The sequence below is a fragment of the Nycticebus coucang genome, chromosome 14, assembly GCF_027406575.1.
Source record: "Nycticebus coucang isolate mNycCou1 chromosome 14, mNycCou1.pri, whole genome shotgun sequence".
NCBI classification, from domain to species: domain Eukaryota; kingdom Metazoa; phylum Chordata; class Mammalia; order Primates; family Lorisidae; genus Nycticebus; species Nycticebus coucang.
In genome coordinates, this window is record NC_069793.1 from 91,705,944 (window position 1) to 91,724,787 (window position 18,844).

At 41.5% G+C, this 18,844-nt stretch overlaps 1 protein-coding gene across 3 annotated transcripts in view; it reads left to right on the forward strand.

Annotated features, from left to right (window-relative positions):
* ARHGAP42 (Rho GTPase activating protein 42) overlaps positions 1-18,844 on the forward strand; it is a 345,686-nt gene that overhangs the window by 308,990 nt on the left and 17,852 nt on the right. For all 3 annotated transcript variants that reach the window (XM_053560437.1, XM_053560438.1, XM_053560439.1), the window contains 5 exons: positions 2,647-2,752; positions 14,450-14,609; positions 15,794-15,938; positions 17,334-17,714; positions 18,098-18,254. In XM_053560437.1, the coding sequence (XP_053416412.1) occupies positions 2,647-2,752; positions 14,450-14,609; positions 15,794-15,938; positions 17,334-17,714; positions 18,098-18,254 (949 nt within the window). The remainder of the gene's footprint in view (positions 1-2,646; positions 2,753-14,449; positions 14,610-15,793; positions 15,939-17,333; positions 17,715-18,097; positions 18,255-18,844) is intronic.

Below are 18,844 nucleotides of genomic sequence, written 5' to 3' on the forward strand. Positions count from 1 at the left end.
ACCTAGAAGCGTTTCTCACAGAAATTTTGTTTTACAACTGACATTTGAGCTACTTGGCTACAAGAGCTTGTTGAGCTGATTGTTTTAGTTTAAGCTTTTGGTCCCCAGACCTTCCTCCACTTTCAGTTTTTTTTTTTGTTTGTTTTTTTTTTACAGTTTTTGGCCAGGCCAGGTTTGAACCTGCCACCTCTGATGGGGCCGGTGCCCTACTCCTTTGAGCCACAGGCACGGCCCTTTTCCTCCACTTTCTTCTTTGGCAATGATGACCATATATATTTTGCAACCATGATATTAAAAATGTGGGGTTTTGGGGCGGTGCCTGTGGCTCAGTCGGTAGGGCGCAGGCCCCATATACCGAGGGTGGCGGGTTCAAACCCGGCCCCAGCTGAACTGCAAACCAAAAAATAGCTGGGTGTTGTGGTGGGTGCCTGTAGTCCCAGCTACTCGGGAGGCTGAGGCAGGAGAATCACTTAAGCCCAGGAGTTGGAGGTTGCTGTGAGCTGTGTGATGCCATGGCACTCTACCGAGGGTGATAAAGTGAGACTCTGTCTCTACAAAAAAAAAAAAAAAAAAGTGGGGTTTTGTTTTTGGTGCATTTTTATCTTTCTTTTCTTTCTTTTTTTTTTTTTTTTTTTAAATTTTGAGATAGGATTTCACTGTTGCCAGGGCTGACATGCAGTAGCGTCATCATAGCTGCAACCTCAAACTCCTGGACTCATGTGATCCTCCTGCCTCAGCCTCCCAAGTAGCTGGGACTATAGGAACATGCCACCATGCCCAACTAACTCTTTTTTTATTTTTTGTAGAGACGGGATCTTGGTATTGCCCAGAGTGGTCTCAGTCTCCTGACCTTACATGATCCTCCTGCCTCATCCTCCCCAAATGCTGGGGTGATAGGCATGAGCCACCACTACCTAGCCAAAATAATATTTTCTTATGTATAGGATTTCATCTTTCTCTTGGACTGAGATGGTCCCGTTTACTACTTATTAAATTAATAAAATTAGGTTATTTGGTCTAGCTCAGTATAAAAGGAAAGTTACCCAGAGCCTAAAAGGTGCCTCATGGAATTCCTCGGCGGAGCTTGCGCCCTGGAACTGCAGAGCTGGGAGATGACATTTCTCTCCCGACTCCTCCAGACCTGGCATCTTGGTTCTGTGCTGCACTTCTGTCTGATTCTCATGTCTTCTGCCATGCAGACCAGCCAGACTCTCTGGGGGTGCACCTGGTCACTGTACTCCTGGATTCACGCACCTACCTTTGCACACGCCCAGCAGAGAGGTCAGAGCTTTGGTGTCTCCCTTCCAACTCCTCTCAGAGAACCTCATGTTTAGCCTGGGCTTTCCTCACTCCGTGTCCGTACAGCAATGCTCGGATGACACGGTGCTCCTGTAACGTGAACACTCTGGGGCAGGGAAAGAATTTGGCAAGGCGAGGCAGTCACCCCAGCCTTTGTTCACTGCAGTAAGAGAATGTTAATTAGTTTTCTTTTTCTGAAGTGCTAGACATTTCCCTAGCAGACATGTCAACATTTTGGATTTTGCTGCCACACTAGACTTGCCTCAGATGATTTCTTCCACTTCAGATTTAAGCGCTGTCTTTGTGAGCTCCAAATCCAGTAGGCTTCTGTTTGTATTATGATGCTGATGCCTCAGCAAAGTTCCTCTGTATTGTTTTTAAATTTGTACACTGGGAGAGGAAGTAGAGACTTCCCTTTGGCAGCGCTAAGCTGGACCTCCAGGAAGTTTCTATAGGATAATGCATAGTAGAGCTCTTGGCATTAGGCAGTTGCAATAATTGGCATGGTCTGATTCTGTCCTGGAGTAGCAAAACTCCTGAATTTTGGTTCTATGGAAGTATATAGTCTAGTGCAGGGGTCCTCAAACTACGGCCGGCGGACCATATGCGGCCCGTCGACGACATTTATCTGGCCCGCTGTGTTTTTGCCACTGCTGCCTGTCCTCCAGGCTGCCTGTCCTTAGCAGCAGACTGTCCCCAGGCCCGCAGTGCGCATGTGTGGAATGTGCACTGCCCTCTCCGACTCCCCTCCTTCTCTCTGTCTCTCCACGACTCCTCTCAGTCTCGGGACTAACTGATGCACACCTGCATCACTTGTTACGACTAGCAGTGACAAATATGGCACCGGACATTGACCATCTCATTAGCCAAAAGCAGGCCCATAGTTCCCATTGAAATACTGATAAGTTTGTTGATTTAACTTTACTTGTTCCTCATTTTAAATATTGTATTTGTTCCTGTTTTGTTTTTTTACTTCAAAATAAGATAGTGCAATGTGCATAGGAATTTGTTCATAGTTTTTTGTTTTTTTTTTAAACTATAGTCTGGCCCTCCAATGGTCTGAGGGACAGTGAACTGGCCCTGTTTAAAAAGTTTGAGGACCCCTGCTCTAGTGGCTTAGGAGCCCACAGGTGGAATAAGCAGAACTGAGTTTGCCTGGCATCTCTGCTCTCTTAACTCCATGACTGTGGGCAAGTTACTCACCTTCTCTTACGTCACAGTAACGATAACAATAAACCGAATAAAGCGTGAGGGTGGGAGTGGTTATGTTGTACAGATTACTAATGTTTACATACACGTGTGAGTGAAATTACTATTGAGCATTTGCAACTCTTTTCATCATAACAGAATCTGATGACCAGAACTACCGCGTGGAGGCTGTGCATGCCCTGGTGCACAAACTGCCAGAGAAGAACCGAGAGATGCTGGACATCTTAATAAAGCATCTGGTCAAGTAATTCCCTAACTTCTAGTGTTCATTTAACTACTTGTTCATCTGTCAAACTTACGCCTTTACCAGGTCTTTTTAAAATATATGGTGGTGTCATAATATAGCTGTTGTAATCTGAGTCCATTGAATGGGTTTTAAAAAATACTAAACCAGGGCAGCGCCTGTGGCTCAGTGGGTAGGGCACCCCTGTACTGAGGGTGGCGGGTTCAAACCCGGCCCCGGCCAAACTGCAACAAAAATGTAGCCAGGCACTGTGGCGGGCGCCTGTAGTCCCAGCTACTTAGGAGGCTGAGGCAAGAGAATCGCCTAAGCCCAAGAGCTGGAGGTTGATGTGAGCTGTGATGCCACAGGACTCTACCGAGGGCAATAAAGCAAACATTATCCTAAGTGAAATATCTAAAGACTGGACAGCTACCACATGTACTTGTTATTCAGCTGTTAGCTCGAACAAACTGATGAGCTCGCAGGTGCACAGAGGGAAGTAAAACTCCGTGGAAATTAATCAGAGAGGAAGGGGAGAAGATGGGTGAAAACCTGCCTAACAGGTACAGTGAATGCAGTCTGGGCGATGGGCACACTTGTAACCCAGACCCAAGCAAAGCAGAAGTGGTGCATGTAATGAACCAAAAAGATTTATACTCCTGTCATATTTTGAAGTAATAATTTAAAAAATTATATTCTTTGTAACTGTGAAATTAATGTGAAACACTTAGATGTCAACTTAAAAATGTATGAAGGAGTATAGAGTTTCCCCCCAGTTCTTTTAAGTGTAAGCAGCGAGTTTTGAGATCAGTGCTGCTCTGATGACGAAGGTCAACAGGGTCCCTCAGGTCCAACCAAGGACCTTCACTGTTCGAGTCCATCATGGAGTCACAGTTTCTCTTGGTCGCTGGAGATTTTTCTGACTTTGCTTTTACTTCATCCATGTACTTAGAAATTTCTGTTTCTCAGATAGAGAGATAGATATTATAGTATTAGAGTTCTCCAGAAAAATCAAAGCAATTGTGTGTGTGGGGGGGGGGTTAGAGAGAGAGAAAGAAAGAAAAAAGGATGGGGGGGAGAGGAGGAGACATTGGTTGACTGATCTTAAGGAACTGGCTCATGTGATTGTAGGGGCTGGTAAGTCTAAAATCTGCAAGACAGGCTGGCAGGCTAGAGCCCCAGGGGACAGTTGATGCTACAGCACAAGTCCAAAGGCAGTTTCCCTCTTCTACAGGGTAACTCGGGTTTTGTCCTCGTAAGACCTTCAAGTGATTAGATCTGGCCCACCCACATTATGAGGGTAATGTGCTGTACTTAAAGTTCACTCATTTAAATGTTAACATCATCTAACATATGACTTCACAGAAACGTCTAGATTGTAGTATAATCTTTGACTAAATATCTGAGTACCTAGCAAAGTTGAAATTAATTGTTATAGATCTCATGTCTGTCTGTCTAGAGATTGAAAGGCACACACACACATTTAATCCAAAAGTCCGCTGTGCTGCTGGCAACACACGTCTAAATTCAGTTTTAAACTGACTCAGGAATTCCTTTACAGCTTTATTTGCTGTTCAATAGGGACATTTTTTATTTTAATGTAAATAAAATAAAAATTTTATTTTCCTATGATTTACAATGGAATGATTAATCCTTCCTTCACTGCTACAAGTAGTAGCCCAGTTTCTGCTCATTTGAACTGTGCACATTTGAAATACAAGTTGAGCTTCTTAAATCCAAAACTCTAAAATCTAAAGCTTTTTGAATGCAGGCATAATGCTCAAAGGAAATGGTCATTGGAACATTTTGTATTTGAGGATTTAAAGTGCCTAACTGACAAATATAATTCAAATATTCCAAAATCTGAAGAAAATCCATAATCCAAAACACTTCTGGTCCTTATCATTTTGGATAAGGAATACTCACCCTGTAATGCTACATAAAGATATTGATAAGTCTCATCTTAATTTGCAGGCTTTGAGATAATATGACTTGTCCCCCCCCACACACACTACCAACTCTACTTAAAATAAAACATAACTCCACTAGGAACAAGATCATTTAAGTTCATCATTAACTATTGAACCAGAGGCGTACTTCTTTTTCGCTAATAAACAAAGGACGCAACTATCTTTGGTCAGGATTGGTTTTGAATTGTGTGAGCTCCTCATGAAATTTAATTATACTATTTGTTAGGCATTCTCTTGCTGGTCTTCAAGCTGGTTTTCTAGAAAAGGCTTTTAAAATATGCTTTTTTTTAATTTATTTTAAATCATAGCTGTGTACATTAATGCGATCATGGTAAAATATGCTTTTAAAAACCACGAGTGTCACATAAAATGTTTTTGCCTAATTATCCAGAATGTCGGGTGAACATAAGCTTTACCCTTACCATGACTGTGTGTGGCCCTGACACGGAATAGCAGGGGAGGGGATCTAACTGCTAAAGAATGCTTAAAATACTTACTCCTCCCTCACCACTATTCCTGGCTGCCCTCTAGGACCCAGCAAAGTCAGGTCCCAGTGAGCAGCAGCTGTGGAATGTGTACCCAGGTCACCATTAGCTTACTTAAGAAAACTTCAAACAGCTAATAATACTCTTGATCCTTGGCAACCTTTTAGGCCTGAACAAAAGAAAATTTAAGATCAGTGACCTAGATTGGGATTCCAAAGGCTAGAAAAGTGATTGTAAATCTTCATTACTTAGCTCTGAGAAATACCATAAACCATTGCTTTCTTCCCCAGAGTCCTTTTGTTTGTCTTGAAAACAAAGGCTGTCTACGATGTTGTCTTTGGTTTTCAACTAACTTTAAATATTTAAAGCATTATTAATTTTTTTCAATCATATTTGGGGCACATTCATCTATTTATTAGGAGACATTTAAGACAATTATTGTGACATTTCTTTTGAATGCAAGGCAAAAAGTGAAAATAGGTTTCTCCTAAATGAAAGTCTTTTAATTTTGCACATGGGTGTGTAAAATTTTTCACAGATTTACTACTCTATTTAAAATGTGTTAGCTTCGTAATAGTCAGGTGGCCTGTAATAACTAACTGAGTGAAAATGTGAAACTAAGCAAAACTCTGGGTTTCCTCTTTGTAAAGCATGCTCAGAAACATAGCACGTTGCCTCTTTTATTGCTGTCCTCTGCTATTAGGTACATGCATGTTTATAATCATTATAAATACCTATTGGAGTGAGCCTCTCATCATTATATTTTATTTATTTATTTTGCAGTTCTTGGCCGGGGCTGGGTTTGAACCCGTCACCTCCGGTATATGGGGCCGGCACCCTACTCCTTTGAGCCACAGGTGCCACCCTATTTATTTATTTTTTGAGACAGAGTCTCAAGTTGTCCCCTGGGTAGAGTGCCGTGCAGTCATAGCTCACAGCAACCTCCAACTCTTAGGCTCAAGTGATTCTCTTGCCTCAGTTTTTCTATTTTTAGTAGAGAAGGGGTCTTGCTCTTGCTCGGGCTGGTCTTGAACTCATGAGCTCAAGCAATCCACCCACCTCGGCCTCCCAAAGTGCTGGGACTACAAGCGTTTTATCTCTGACTAACATTTCTTTGTTTTAAATCCATTCCGTGTGATGTTAGTTCAGCTATTTTGACTTTCTTATTGTTTTTTGTATGTCTTCCATTTTTTTTACTTTCAACCTATTTGTATTTTTGAACCTAAAGCATATCTAGCTACTGTAGAAAACCTGTAGTTGGATCATCTTTTCTTTAATCCAGCCTGATAGTCTCTGACCTTGATTGTATTGTTTAATCCGTGCACGTTTAATGTTAATTATGGACGCAGTCGCGGGCTGTATCTCTCAGTCTCTCGTCTCAGGTAGAGTACAGTAGGCTCATAATAGTGCACAGCAACCTCAGACTGCAGGCTCAAGTGAGCCTCCTGCCTCAGCCTCCCTCCCAAGTAGCTAGCGCACCCTCTGCCCAGCTAATTTTTCTAGTTTTTTGTAGAGATGGATTCTTGCTCTTGCTCAAGCTGGTTTGAACTCCTGGCCTCAAGTAGCCCTTCTGCCTCCATGCCGGGGTTGCAGATGTCAGCTACCACACCTGGCTGCTTCTTACTTCCTGTCTTTTCTTTTTTGTAATTTTTTTTTTTTTTTTGTCTTTCATGTCTTCTTTGTTCTTCTGTTTCCCTATATTGCTTTTTTTTTTTTTTAATTTGCAGTTTTGGGCCGGGGCTGGGTTTGAACCCGCCACCTCCGGCATATGGGGCCGACGCCCTACCCCTTTGAGTCAAAGGCACCGCCCCACTATATTGCTTTCTAGTGTTGGTGGTTCTTCCAGGCTTAACATCTTATCAGGATATAGGAACTCAATTCACGTGAGATACAGAAGCCTTATTTTTACCTAGTTCTATAACATTTCCTCTTTCTCTTTTTGATGATATTCTTTCTTCGTTTTGTTTGCTTTTTTATTTTTGTTTTTTCAAAGTACTTTAATTTCCAACAGAGCTTGGGCAGGAGCCTGTTTATCTTTGCCCTGATTCTACCCAACAGTAATGTAGGGTAAGTAAGAGGTCAGGCTGTGGGTCGGAGAGACTGGATTGGATCCTGGCTCTGTCGATTGAGAAGTTGGGTACAGCTGGGTGACCTGGGACATGTTTCTTTCTGAGTATGTTTTCCTGTCTGTTAAGATAAGGAGAGCAGCAGTGTCTGCCTGAAAGGTTGTTATACAGATTACACAAGATAATAAAAATAAGGCTCTTGGCACTCCCCAAGGCACGGGAAGCTTACAAAACTGCTCAGCATTATTAGTTCCACTTGCATTAGAGGAGGTCAGTGTCTCAATCTTTGTTCACCATCAGTCCCCTCAAGGGTCTTTTTAGACATTTTTCTTCATCTCCCTCCTCCATGAAATTCTAATACCACAGATCCATTGATCCGTGGTAAATGGTGTGTCTGTTTATGCACTACATGTGTATCTGTGCTTTATACATAAAAAGAGTGAGACTTATTTTTTCTGGCCTTTCAAGAACAAATTTTCTTCCCTTGGCATTACACCCTATTGAGGAGTGCATGGGCTGAACAACTGATGTCTGGGCTGAAGCATGAATACTTTCTATGCCCATGTGTAACGGTCAGCGCCTTTCATCAGTCTGTGGCAATGCATCGCTCCACTCTGCCTCCTTCATGTTCTCCTTCAGGGCTGACCCGTCCTCCACAGTCACCTCCAGTGCTGATGACAAACTGGCACGACTCATCCATTGTTGCTGTCGGTTCAGTTAGTTTTCCTCAAGTGCCTACTGTGTGCCAGGCACTGTGACTCTAGGAAGACCACCTAACACCTTTCAGAGCTTTGGAGGAGACATGGGTGAATACCGAGTCTTCTGAAGGGTAAAGAGTTTATCACGGTGGGGTAACGTGACACAAGTGATTGCTTACTCTCTTCTTGGCTGAACACTCCCTCTCTTTTTTGTCCTTCAGAGCCTCTAAATTCCTATAAAATTGCTTAGATTTTTTGCTCTTGTCTAATGAACTGGATTCCCCTATGAGGGAACAAGTCCCTTTTCTCCTCCACAGCCTTTTCCAGGAGCGCCTGGCAGGGAGTGCCCATCTGAATGTGCCATCTCCAAGAATGTCCTCTCAAAGTTTTTGGGGTAGTCTTCATTCTCTTCCATAAGGATAGGAGCCATCACCCCACCCTGGTCATTTCCAGAGTCTCTGAAAAGCCATAATCATGCCCATTCTCAGCTCCCAGATAATCAGGTTCTCCCCAAATGTCTGGAGAGTTCTGATAGTCCTAAGCACCAGGATAGTCTGGTTCCCCAAAAAAGTGTGGAGAATTAGGTTGATTTTTGGCACCTGGGTAATCAGGCTCTCCCAAAGAGTCTGTGTGTGTATTGATTCTGGAACCAGCATATTGTAGATTCCTTCTGGAGCCTGAATGATTTGAATTGCCTCTGGGGCCAGGTTGGTTAGTGTTGCTCTGAGTTTCAGGGTAGCCTGGTTCACCTAAGGAGCCAAAATAATCTGGATTTATTCCAGAGTCTGTATAATTTCTGTTTCTAGAATATGTTAAATCAGAATTTCGTTGAGATCTGGGGTAGTCTGGCTGTCCAGATGAGCCTGGGGGGTTTGGATTCCTCTGAAATTAGATATAATCCTGCTCTTGTAGGTATCTGTAGTAGTCTGGACTGGTTCTAGAAGTTGCAGATAATGAATTGTTCCTAGTGCTAGGACGGACTGGATTATTTGGAGATCCAGGATAATCTGGCTCTGCAAAAGTTATAGGATAGTCTGGACTTGTTCTGGAGCCTCCAGAGTACGGATTTCTCTCAGTGCTGGGGTAGTCTGGATTGTTCACAGGAGCTGGAAAACTTGGATGATCCTGAGTTATTGAAAATCCCTGCATACGGTGCTGAGACCCTGAATAGTCGGGGGCATCTGGCTTTTCCTTGTACCTATCATTTCTGTAGTACACAGACATGCTGGTATGGTACAGACTCTTCATTCTGGAGTGTTAAAATGTTTCCAGTTTACAATTACTCACAGGAAGACCAAGTTGCACTTATGCCAACTTGGTCTTCAGATGCTGTTGGGAATAGCTGGAGTCACATGTCCTTGTGTTTTCCCTCTGGCTGGCTTTTGATAGGAGCTAAGCTACAGATGATCTATAGGAGGTTGTAATCTCTGATGCTGGTCTGAAGTCTAAATATTCCAAGTTGCTGATTGCAGGCTGAGCTTCACATCCTGAGAAGGGTGAGGTCCAGAAGAACAGGTCTTCTCAAGGAGACCACCAGGATACACCTGCAGGGTCCTCTCCATGGTGACTCAGCTCTTAGGAATTTGTAAACTTAACTTCCTAGAACTTGGAAATTTCCACTTCTGTGAAATCCTGTAGTTCTGTGGAGGCTGGAACAGCATCTTTTTGATGCTATTCTTAATACACATGTTTTTTCCTCCTAAATATGTTATAAACAACACAATACATTCTTGTAATTATTACTTTTTATAGTTATATGTCTTGTTGGTGAAACGTATATTTGTAGAGTTTTACATATTAACCTTATTTACCATTTATTGTGCTCATTTTTTTTGGTGGAGTTAGTTACCATCTGGTATTATTTTCTTACTCCATTGCAGCCTTGCTCTCATCCACCTTTGTTATGTTATTGTCAAACATATCGCACTTTTATATGTTATAGGCCCCACAATAAAATTATGTACCTATTATTTTATACAATTGCATTTTAAATCAATAAAGAGAAAGAAGAACAAATATGCATTTACACTATCTTTTAATTATGCGATTACCTTACTGGAATACTGGTGTTCATTGCTTATACAAATGCATGTGAATTAACACCTCAAGGTCACTTACTTTTTAGTACTTTTAGTATAAAAACTTCCTTTAGTAATTTGTGTGCATGTGTGTGATGTAGGTCCGCCAGCAATGAATTCTCTTCATTTTTGTTCACCTGGCAAGGTCTTTATTTCTCTTTCCTGGCTGAAAGTAAGTTTTGCTGGATAAAAGATTCTTGGTTAACAGATTTTTTTTTTTTTTTAAAGCACTTGACTGTGCCACTCACTGCCTTCTAGACTTCATTGTTTTTGCTGAGAAGTGAGTGTTATATTATGGGCATTCATTATATGAGAGGAGTTTTTCTCTTACTGCTTTCAGAACTTTCTTTTTGTCTTTTTCAGCATTTTTACTGTGATGGGTACAGCTGTGGATCTCCTTGTGTTTATGCTACTTGGAGTTTATTGAGCTTCTTGGATATACAGGTTAATGCACACATATTTCCCATCAAATCTGAGAAGTTTTTAGCCACCGTTTGAATGTTTTTTTTCTACTCCTTTCTCTCTTCTCCTTTTGGTATTCCCATTATTCTTTTATTAGTATAATTAATAATATGCTACATTTTCTTTGTTCTGTCCACGTGTCTTCATTTTTTTCTTTCTGTTCTTTAGATTGCATAATCTCTGCCAGTATTTTTTCAAGTTTGTTTATTCATTCTTCAAATTCGTCTGACAAATTTATGGTCAAGACATACTAATGAATTTTTCATTTCAATTATTGTACTTTTCAACTTCAGTTTTTATTTGATTGTCTTTTAAATAATTCCTTTCTCTTTATTGGTACTCTACATTTGATGAACATTGTTAGAATACCTTCATACCTTCCATCAGTTTTTTTTAAACATGGTTTCCTTTAGTTCTTTGAACATATTTATAAAGTATTTGAAGTATTTATCTGTTAAATCTGACATTTGAGTCTTCTCACAGGCAGTTTGTGTTACCTACATTTATGTGATTATGAGTCAGCTTTTCTTGATTCTTTGCATGTATTATAATTTTTTGTTGAAAACTAGACATTTTAGCTGCTATATTTTAGCAACTCTGGATACGAATACTGATCCTCCCTCTCTTCAGGACATGCTTCTTTTCTTTTTTTTTTTTTTTTTTTTTTTGGTTACTGTTGTTTGTTTAGTGACTTAAGTGAACTATTTTAATAAAATCTATCCCCCCACCCACCCAGTGTGAAGCCTTTGCTGTTCTCTCCTCCTAGAATACAGCCTTGGGCATGACCAGAGTCCATTATCCAGGGATAGTGGTGGTTTCAGCAACTTTGGGTTTGTTTCTGTCCTTCATCCCTGTATTAATCTGTTGGCCTCATTTGGTGTCACACCCAGCTGTTAGTTTCCACTAATTGCTGGCAGATTATTTTTTGTTTTGACATTGCCCTGGGACATAAATTGCTCCACAGGCTGATTAAATTTAGGCTGTCACCATCCACATTTTTCACCCATCTTTGAGGTTTGTTATGATGCTAAGAGGGCCTTTATTAGCTGTCCCTTTCCCTGGTTATTTCTTTTCTTTTCTTTCTTTTTTTTTCTTTTTTTTTTTTTATTGTTGGGGATTCATTGAGGGTACAATAACCCAGGTTATACTGATTGCATTTGTTAGGTAAAGTCCCTCTTGCAACCATGTCTTGCTCCCAGAAGGTGTGGCACACACCAAGGCCCCACCCTTCTCCCTCCCTCCCTCTCTCTGCTTTTCCTTATCGTTTAGCTTATTGCCCTCCTAGAACTACCATCTTCTTAATTTCTTACCACCAAAAATTGTTTTTGAAATCACACTTAAGTTTGAAATTTGTACACTCTTGTTTCATATAATGTTAGTTCTTTTGGGGAGAGCTTTAGAGTCTTCTGTGGACTGCCTCTATTCTCAGCAAAATCTTTAATCTATTGCTCTTGGTGCTGGGCAGGGGAGGTAACCCTTGGTATTCTCAGCTTGCCTGCACCCAATAAGCAAGCTGGAGTGAGGGTGATCAGGGTCCCCAATATGCTTGGCCTGTTGTCCCTCAGATGAAGCCTCCATCCTATGAGTGTAGCTGGTTGGAGGAAGGAGCTGTTGCCCTTTTGGTTACACTCCTGGGAACTTAAACCCTGTAACTCAGACATGCTAGCAACTTACCTACCCAGCGAGATTCTGTATTCCTGGTCTGGGAGCTGCAAGAGGAGCATTCCTCTCCAGAATGGAGTCTCATTGACCTGGGGCTGGAGGAAAGAGGAAGCCGGTTACACATCATGTACCAAACACTTTTGCTATTCTTAGTGAAAGTTAGTAGATTTTCTTGAGCAAACATTTCTTCATTCTGTATGCCATAAGGACGCTTTCCAAAGATGGTAAGCATTTTGGAGGACTGTAATTTTAAATAATAATTTTCATCTGTTGTAATGGGTCTTCTAAGCATGTGATACAGGTTTTTCTTCTTGTATAACTTCTGGATTTAAAGTGATACGAACTGGCAGATCCTGATGTCCATTTTCTCTTTAAATTAAGGAAAGGGCAATGTTCCAGGAGACAGCAGTTGGGTATCTACTCCTTATGTGAGTCGAGGGAATGAGATGCTAATCTGCTGGAATGGGGGTAGTTGGGGTACGTATAGGTTGACTAGCCCAGCAGAAGGGTAAAGCAGTGAAAAAAGATTGTCAATGGGCGGCACCTGTGGCTCAAGGAGTAGGGCGCCGGTCCCATATGCCGGAGGTGGCGGGTTCAAACCCAGCCCTGGCCAAAAACCAAAAAAAAAAAAAAAAGAAAGAAAAAAGATTGTCAAAACAATCCACCTTTGCAATACAGTCATCAATCTTCCTTTTCAAAACAGACCAAGTTTTTAATATTTCCAAATTTTTCCTAATGAGGTTAATATTAACCATATTACATCTTGTTTACATCACAGGAACTATGACATTCTAGCGGGACTGCCTAACACCTGTTTAACTTCAGGGGAAAATATTGAGATCATATTTAATCTAATTTAATGTAATTCATTATTTCATTTAATTCTCCCAACAGCCCTATTAGGGTTGTTGTACATATTTACAGATGACGAAACTAAAGTTTAGAGATAGTAAATAACTAAGTTCACTCATCTTAAATGGATGGATCCAACCTTTGAGTCCATAGACTGGTACTGGATTGTATACTATTTTCATTAGTAGGTTTTGTGATATGTACAAACAGTTATTAATTTTATATATATATATATTTGGTTATATAAAAAGAGAAACTTGGAAGGAAATTCTTCTTATTCTAACTGAAAGCCTTCTTAGCTGGTGCTCTGTCAGGCATAAGGGAAAATGTTAGTTATCGTGACGGTCAGCTCTTCCTTTACTGTGTAAGAAGTTGCATGGCTAATCCTAACTCCTGACCTTCCCGTGAAGTCTGACTTTTGGTCGGGATGCAGTTCATGGCGTGTACTCAGTCCACCATAACCATGATCCTGTGTCCTGTCCTTCCTAAACTTTACACACCAAAGACTTGGAGTGAGATAGAATAATCAGTGTTGTTAAACTGGAAGATTAGTCAAATGAATGAAGTTTCCTCCTTCCAGATTAAATTAAATCAGTAGCCTAGTCAAGGCCCTTGACAGTTGCTAGGATTACTTTATTCAGGTCAGTGATACCAGAGACTTCATTTTATTTTCAAGAAAACAGTGATTTCACCCCGTCTCCTCGTCTCACTTTTTTTTCTCAGCACAATGCCTGGCCCTGGGGAGGTAATCAGGGAGGTTTTGGATAGATGGATGAATGGATGGATGGGCAAAAGGAAGGGAAGGAGGAAGAGAGAGAAACATGTATTGGCCAGTGATGTGTCTAGGGAGCTCAGAGAAACCCTTGACTTACAGTCAGGAGACCTGAACGGAAGTAGCACCTCTGCCCCTAATTTGCTGTGACCTCAAGCATATCATCTCTTTTTAGGAGCTTGGGGGGTGGGGTGGTGTTTGTTTTGTTTTGTTTTGTTTTGTTTTGTTGTCTGTACAATGGGAATCTCTTATTCACTGGGACAATTAAGTACAATAATATATATGAATATGCCTGGCAGTAGGTTTTCAACAATGTATTTGGTGAGTCCTAATATAGTTACAGCCAGTCCACTCTTAACAATCTGTTCTAAAATAAGTATAGTATCATCGAAAATACCAAGCAACTAATAATTTTTGCAGGGTAATTGTACTTTATTTAGGAAATTAAGGGTTTTTTTTTCCCTGCCCTTAAATAGATTATGTTTTGCTTGAGCTATGTTAACATTTTTCATCTTTTTAGGCTGTATCCAAAATGCTAATTGGGAGTGGCTAACACCAGGACAGTTTACCTATAATGGCATATTTTATATTGTTTATGCTATGAATTTGATAGGAGAGGATATTCATAATTTTGAAACAGTCAACTTATTTCTTTGTTGCTCTTTATTTGCAGAGTATCACTACACAGTCAACAAAATCTCATGACTGTCTCCAATCTTGGTGTCATCTTTGGCCCAACTTTAATGAGAGCACAGGAAGAAACTGTAGCTGCCATGATGAATATTAAATTTCAGAATATTGTGGTAGAAATTCTGATAGAGCACTATGAAAAGGTAGGCTAAGTTTTCATGTGGAAGTGTCAAAAGTTTGTATCTTGCTTTTATGGGGGAGTTTTGCCTTTATATCATCTTTGAGCTTAGATTTCTTTATTCCTATAAAATATTAATCTCTTAAGTTTTGTATAAATTACTTTCTTCACGAGGACCTCAGTTTCTTTTTGTTCAATTTCTAAGTGCCTCTCAGAAACCTTTCAGGTAGGTGGTTTCCTTCTGCGTCATTTGCTTTTCAAGGCTTCCTCCTTCAGCATTTGTGTAGCCCGTTTATTACTGAATCTGCAGAGAACACATCAAGTCACTTTGCGGGGAAGCCTACTTTCCCCCTCTCTCACTATCGCTCTGCAGCTACATTTTTAATTATATAATGGAAGTGATATTCTAAATACAAGAAAACATTTAGAGAACCGAGAGCTGGAGTCTTGTCCATACCCAATCTCTAAGGAGGGTTTCTTTTAAAAAGCAAGAACTTGAAATAGCTATGAAAATGAGAAATTGCCAAAGCTAAATTAGTTCGATTATCAGTCAAATTCAGCCATGTCAGGTCTAACCATTTGTGATCCATCTCTCTCTGAGCTCGTCCTTGTCAGAGGATGACCATGCCTCTCTCCTGCCCTGGGTCCTCCCCTTCTGCCGACAGCGAGCGTCTCTTTAATGCCTGTCCAAGAGCGTAGGGCTGTGTCCTGGAGCCAGGCCCTGGCCGCCACCTGCAGCCTGTTGCGTGCTTAGACTGCTCAGAACCCCGAGCACAATAGCTGAGAAGGAAGGAGCCGCTCGGCTGGAGAAATGACGTAACCCTGAGGTTACATTCATAAAGAGCATGCAAGTCGAAAAGACGATGTTATAACACAAAGAATCAGTGTCTCTTGAACACTTTTTTCATATTTGGAAGATTTCTTAAAATTATTGGAATGTCTTCTGAATTTTACTTTTGGGGAGTGGAGAAAAAGAAAAAATCAAAACTCAGGGAGGAAACATCATTTGGTCTAAACAGACAAGAAAGTTATAATTGCTCTAGGATTTTTTTTTTTATTTTTGTATCAAACATCTCTTGCATTGTAATAGTATGTAAGTCATATGTAATTATAAGATTATTTAATAACTCTTAAAGCTCATTGTACAAATAAAACGTCAGCGTCAACCTTTTATTGACAGGCAGATTGGGCCATTTTTCTTTCTTGTAGATTTTTCACACTGCCCCAGACCCAAGCATTCCCCTTCCTCAGCCTCAGTCTCGATCTGGATCCCGAAGGACCCGAGCCATCTGCCTCTCCACGGGCACTCGGAAGCCCAGGGGGAGGTACACTCCTTGCCTGGCAGAGCCAGACAGTAAGTGTGCCCCGCTGTGGGGAGATGCTTGCTTTCTTGAATTCAGCCTTACCTCACCTTCCTTGTAATTAGGTAGAAATAGAAGGTGTTCTCACCGAGGCTCTTCCCCCAGCGCCCCCTCCTCTCAGATTTATATGCTCTCTGTCAATAGTTACAAGGTGCCGGGGGCAAGCAAATTCATTATTGATACAAAGGGGAAAAATAGTTTGCTCAAAGCCCTTTTTTCTGCAGCCGTGATTAAGGACATTGGGTGCTACTTGGTAGCAGGTTTTGTCCTGTTGTCAAAATGGTAAAGAAAGCCAGAGAAAGTCTGGCTGAAGCAGTCATTTTCTTTCTTCCTTTCACATTATGTTCTTAAAGCACCATCTCTTGGGTATCAGAGTGTCTGAAAGAGAAAAAAGAAATAAAAAGAAAACCCAACACCACACATTATTACTAACTTACCATTCTGAGTCAAGCCCCGAGATGATCCGGGGGACGGCTTGAGCCAATGGCTGCATTAAACTGTGGCCATTCTCATTTTATTTTCGACCCTCAGTTTTCTTTCTTTCTTTTTTTTTTTTTTTTTACAGTCAATAGTAAATAGAAAATGGCCTACTAATTTTTTTAATTAGATATATTTGAATGCTTTATTACAGTCTCTGCGACTCTTATACCTTTCCTTTAGGAACATTAAAAAAATAACCCCAGTGAAACGGCCAGTCTCTTACATGGCTATATTCTTAGCAGGAAAAGGAAAAAAATTCTTTCTTTGAAAATTGTGAGCGGTTTGTAATTTTCTGCTGATGCTTAGCCATGTCTTAGAATGGAAGAAAATTTGAATACGTGGTAAGAAGAATCACCTATGATCAGAAAAGTAAAGGAAGACAGAACTGTCTTTAATGTACGCCCTTTCGTAGATTTCTTTCTTTTTTTTTTTTGGTTTTTTTTTTTGGCCGGGGCTGGGTTTGAACCCGCCAGCTCCGGCATATGGGACCAGCGCCCTACTCCTTGAGCCACAGGCGCCGCCATCGTAGATTTCTTATAATATCATAAAGGAATCATCTTTTTTCTCTTACTTCTGAGTCCCGTTTCAGAGACAAATTTTTGTCTAAGTTTAAGTCAGCCCCCTAATGCTTCAAGAAGCAGAATTATTACATGGGGACAGTTAGTTCATGGGTGTGTATAAAACATCCCAGAAGAGTATTGAAAAATCTGTACACCAAGTTCAAATGCATAATTGAAAGCCTTTCTGCAGTACCGAGGGTGGCTCTTAATTTGAGGTAAAGGCCTAGTGCGTGACTGGGGTCAAGTGGCCAGGGAGCACTTGTTGGGTTGGAGGACAAGAGGGTTCTGGTGGTGCCTTTATCAACAGATAGCTACTGTCACTCTCCCCTCTCTCACTACTGCTCCCAGGTGACTCCTACAGCAGCAGCCCAGACAGCACCCCCATGGGCAGCATCGAGTCACTCTCCTCTCACTCCTCTGAACAAAATAGCACCACAAAGTCAGCTTCCTGCCAGCCCAGGGAGAAATCCGGGGGGATTCCCTGGATTGCAACCCCGTCATCTTCCAATGGACAGAAGAGCCTTGGTCTCTGGACAACTAGTCCTGAATCAAGTTCCAGGGAAGATGCAGCCAAGACAGATGCCGAGTCTGATGGCCAGAGTGTGGCCTTGGTCACCACCCCGGGGGACATCTCCCCACCCATAGACCTGGTCAAGAAAGGGCCTCATGGCCTTTCTGGACTGAAAAGAGCCTCCACGTCCTCGCTGAGATCCATCTCTGCAGCTGAAGGTGAGGCACAAGGATCTTGTGCCCGATGGCATTGTCCCAGTCTGGCCTTATCCTCCCTGGCTGGGCTATTCAGTGTGAGTAAGCAGGGATAAAGTTAATGGTGAAGAAACTAACTGATGCTTATCTGCTTGGTTCCTGAGCTTGGATTTTAAAACCTGTGCACTGACTTTGTCCTGAATCTCCCCATGTCTGTGAGGTGCTATCTTTGTAATTACTGTGGATTTTGATCTCCCTAAGCGATGGGTTGCTGTGCTCAGAGAACATTCTGTGCCTTCCCGTTTGGGCTCAGAGAAAAATGCTTCCTTTTGTTATGCACATGGACTGTGTTATTTTATTATTTTGTCTAATAGCACTGTGCCTGTTTTCTTGGGCTTTCTTTTTAGGAAACAAGAGCTACAGTGGATCTATTCAAAGTTTAACTTCTATAGGTTCCAAAGAGACACCCAAAGCCTCACCAAACCCAGACCTGCCTCCCAAAATGTGCAGGAGGTTAAGGCTAGACACCGCCTCAAGCAATGGCTATCAGCGACCGGGCTCAGTGTAAGTGAGAGTTTGTGTTTGGTTTGTTTCCCAGTAGTGCCGATGCATCGAGAATGTTCAAAAGAATCGTGGGAGATGCCACTGTTGAACGCTGCATCTGTAGAGCAGGTCCAGTCAACTTATGTAGGAGCCACCCTTCCTAAAAGTGACGTAGAAGTCAGAGCAGTATTAGGATACGTAAAGAATCTTCACGCACTTAGAAGCAGAGCTATGACTTCATTAAAGGCAAAGAAAATAGATATCTAATGTAGTACTTAGGGCTTGGGAAGGAGAAGCCTTCCTTCAAAAGCTGAACAGCTACCCGTTGGCTGAAGAGACTGCCGTGCAGTGACCAGAAGCCAGGCCTGTTTTAATACAGCTGCCTTTTGGCCTCTGAAGATTGATTTTCTCTTCTATCCATCCTCCTTGTGTCTCCTACCCGAGTCCTTGCTGACTTAAACAAATGCATAAAGAACAAGGAACGTGAAAGGCAAAAATGAGCATTTCTGATTGAATGAATTGACCCAGCGGTGTGAATGCTGGTAAGAGAAGGCCCTGCAGATGTGAACAGAGGGGATTTACAGAAGCACAAGTGCAAACCTAGATAAACT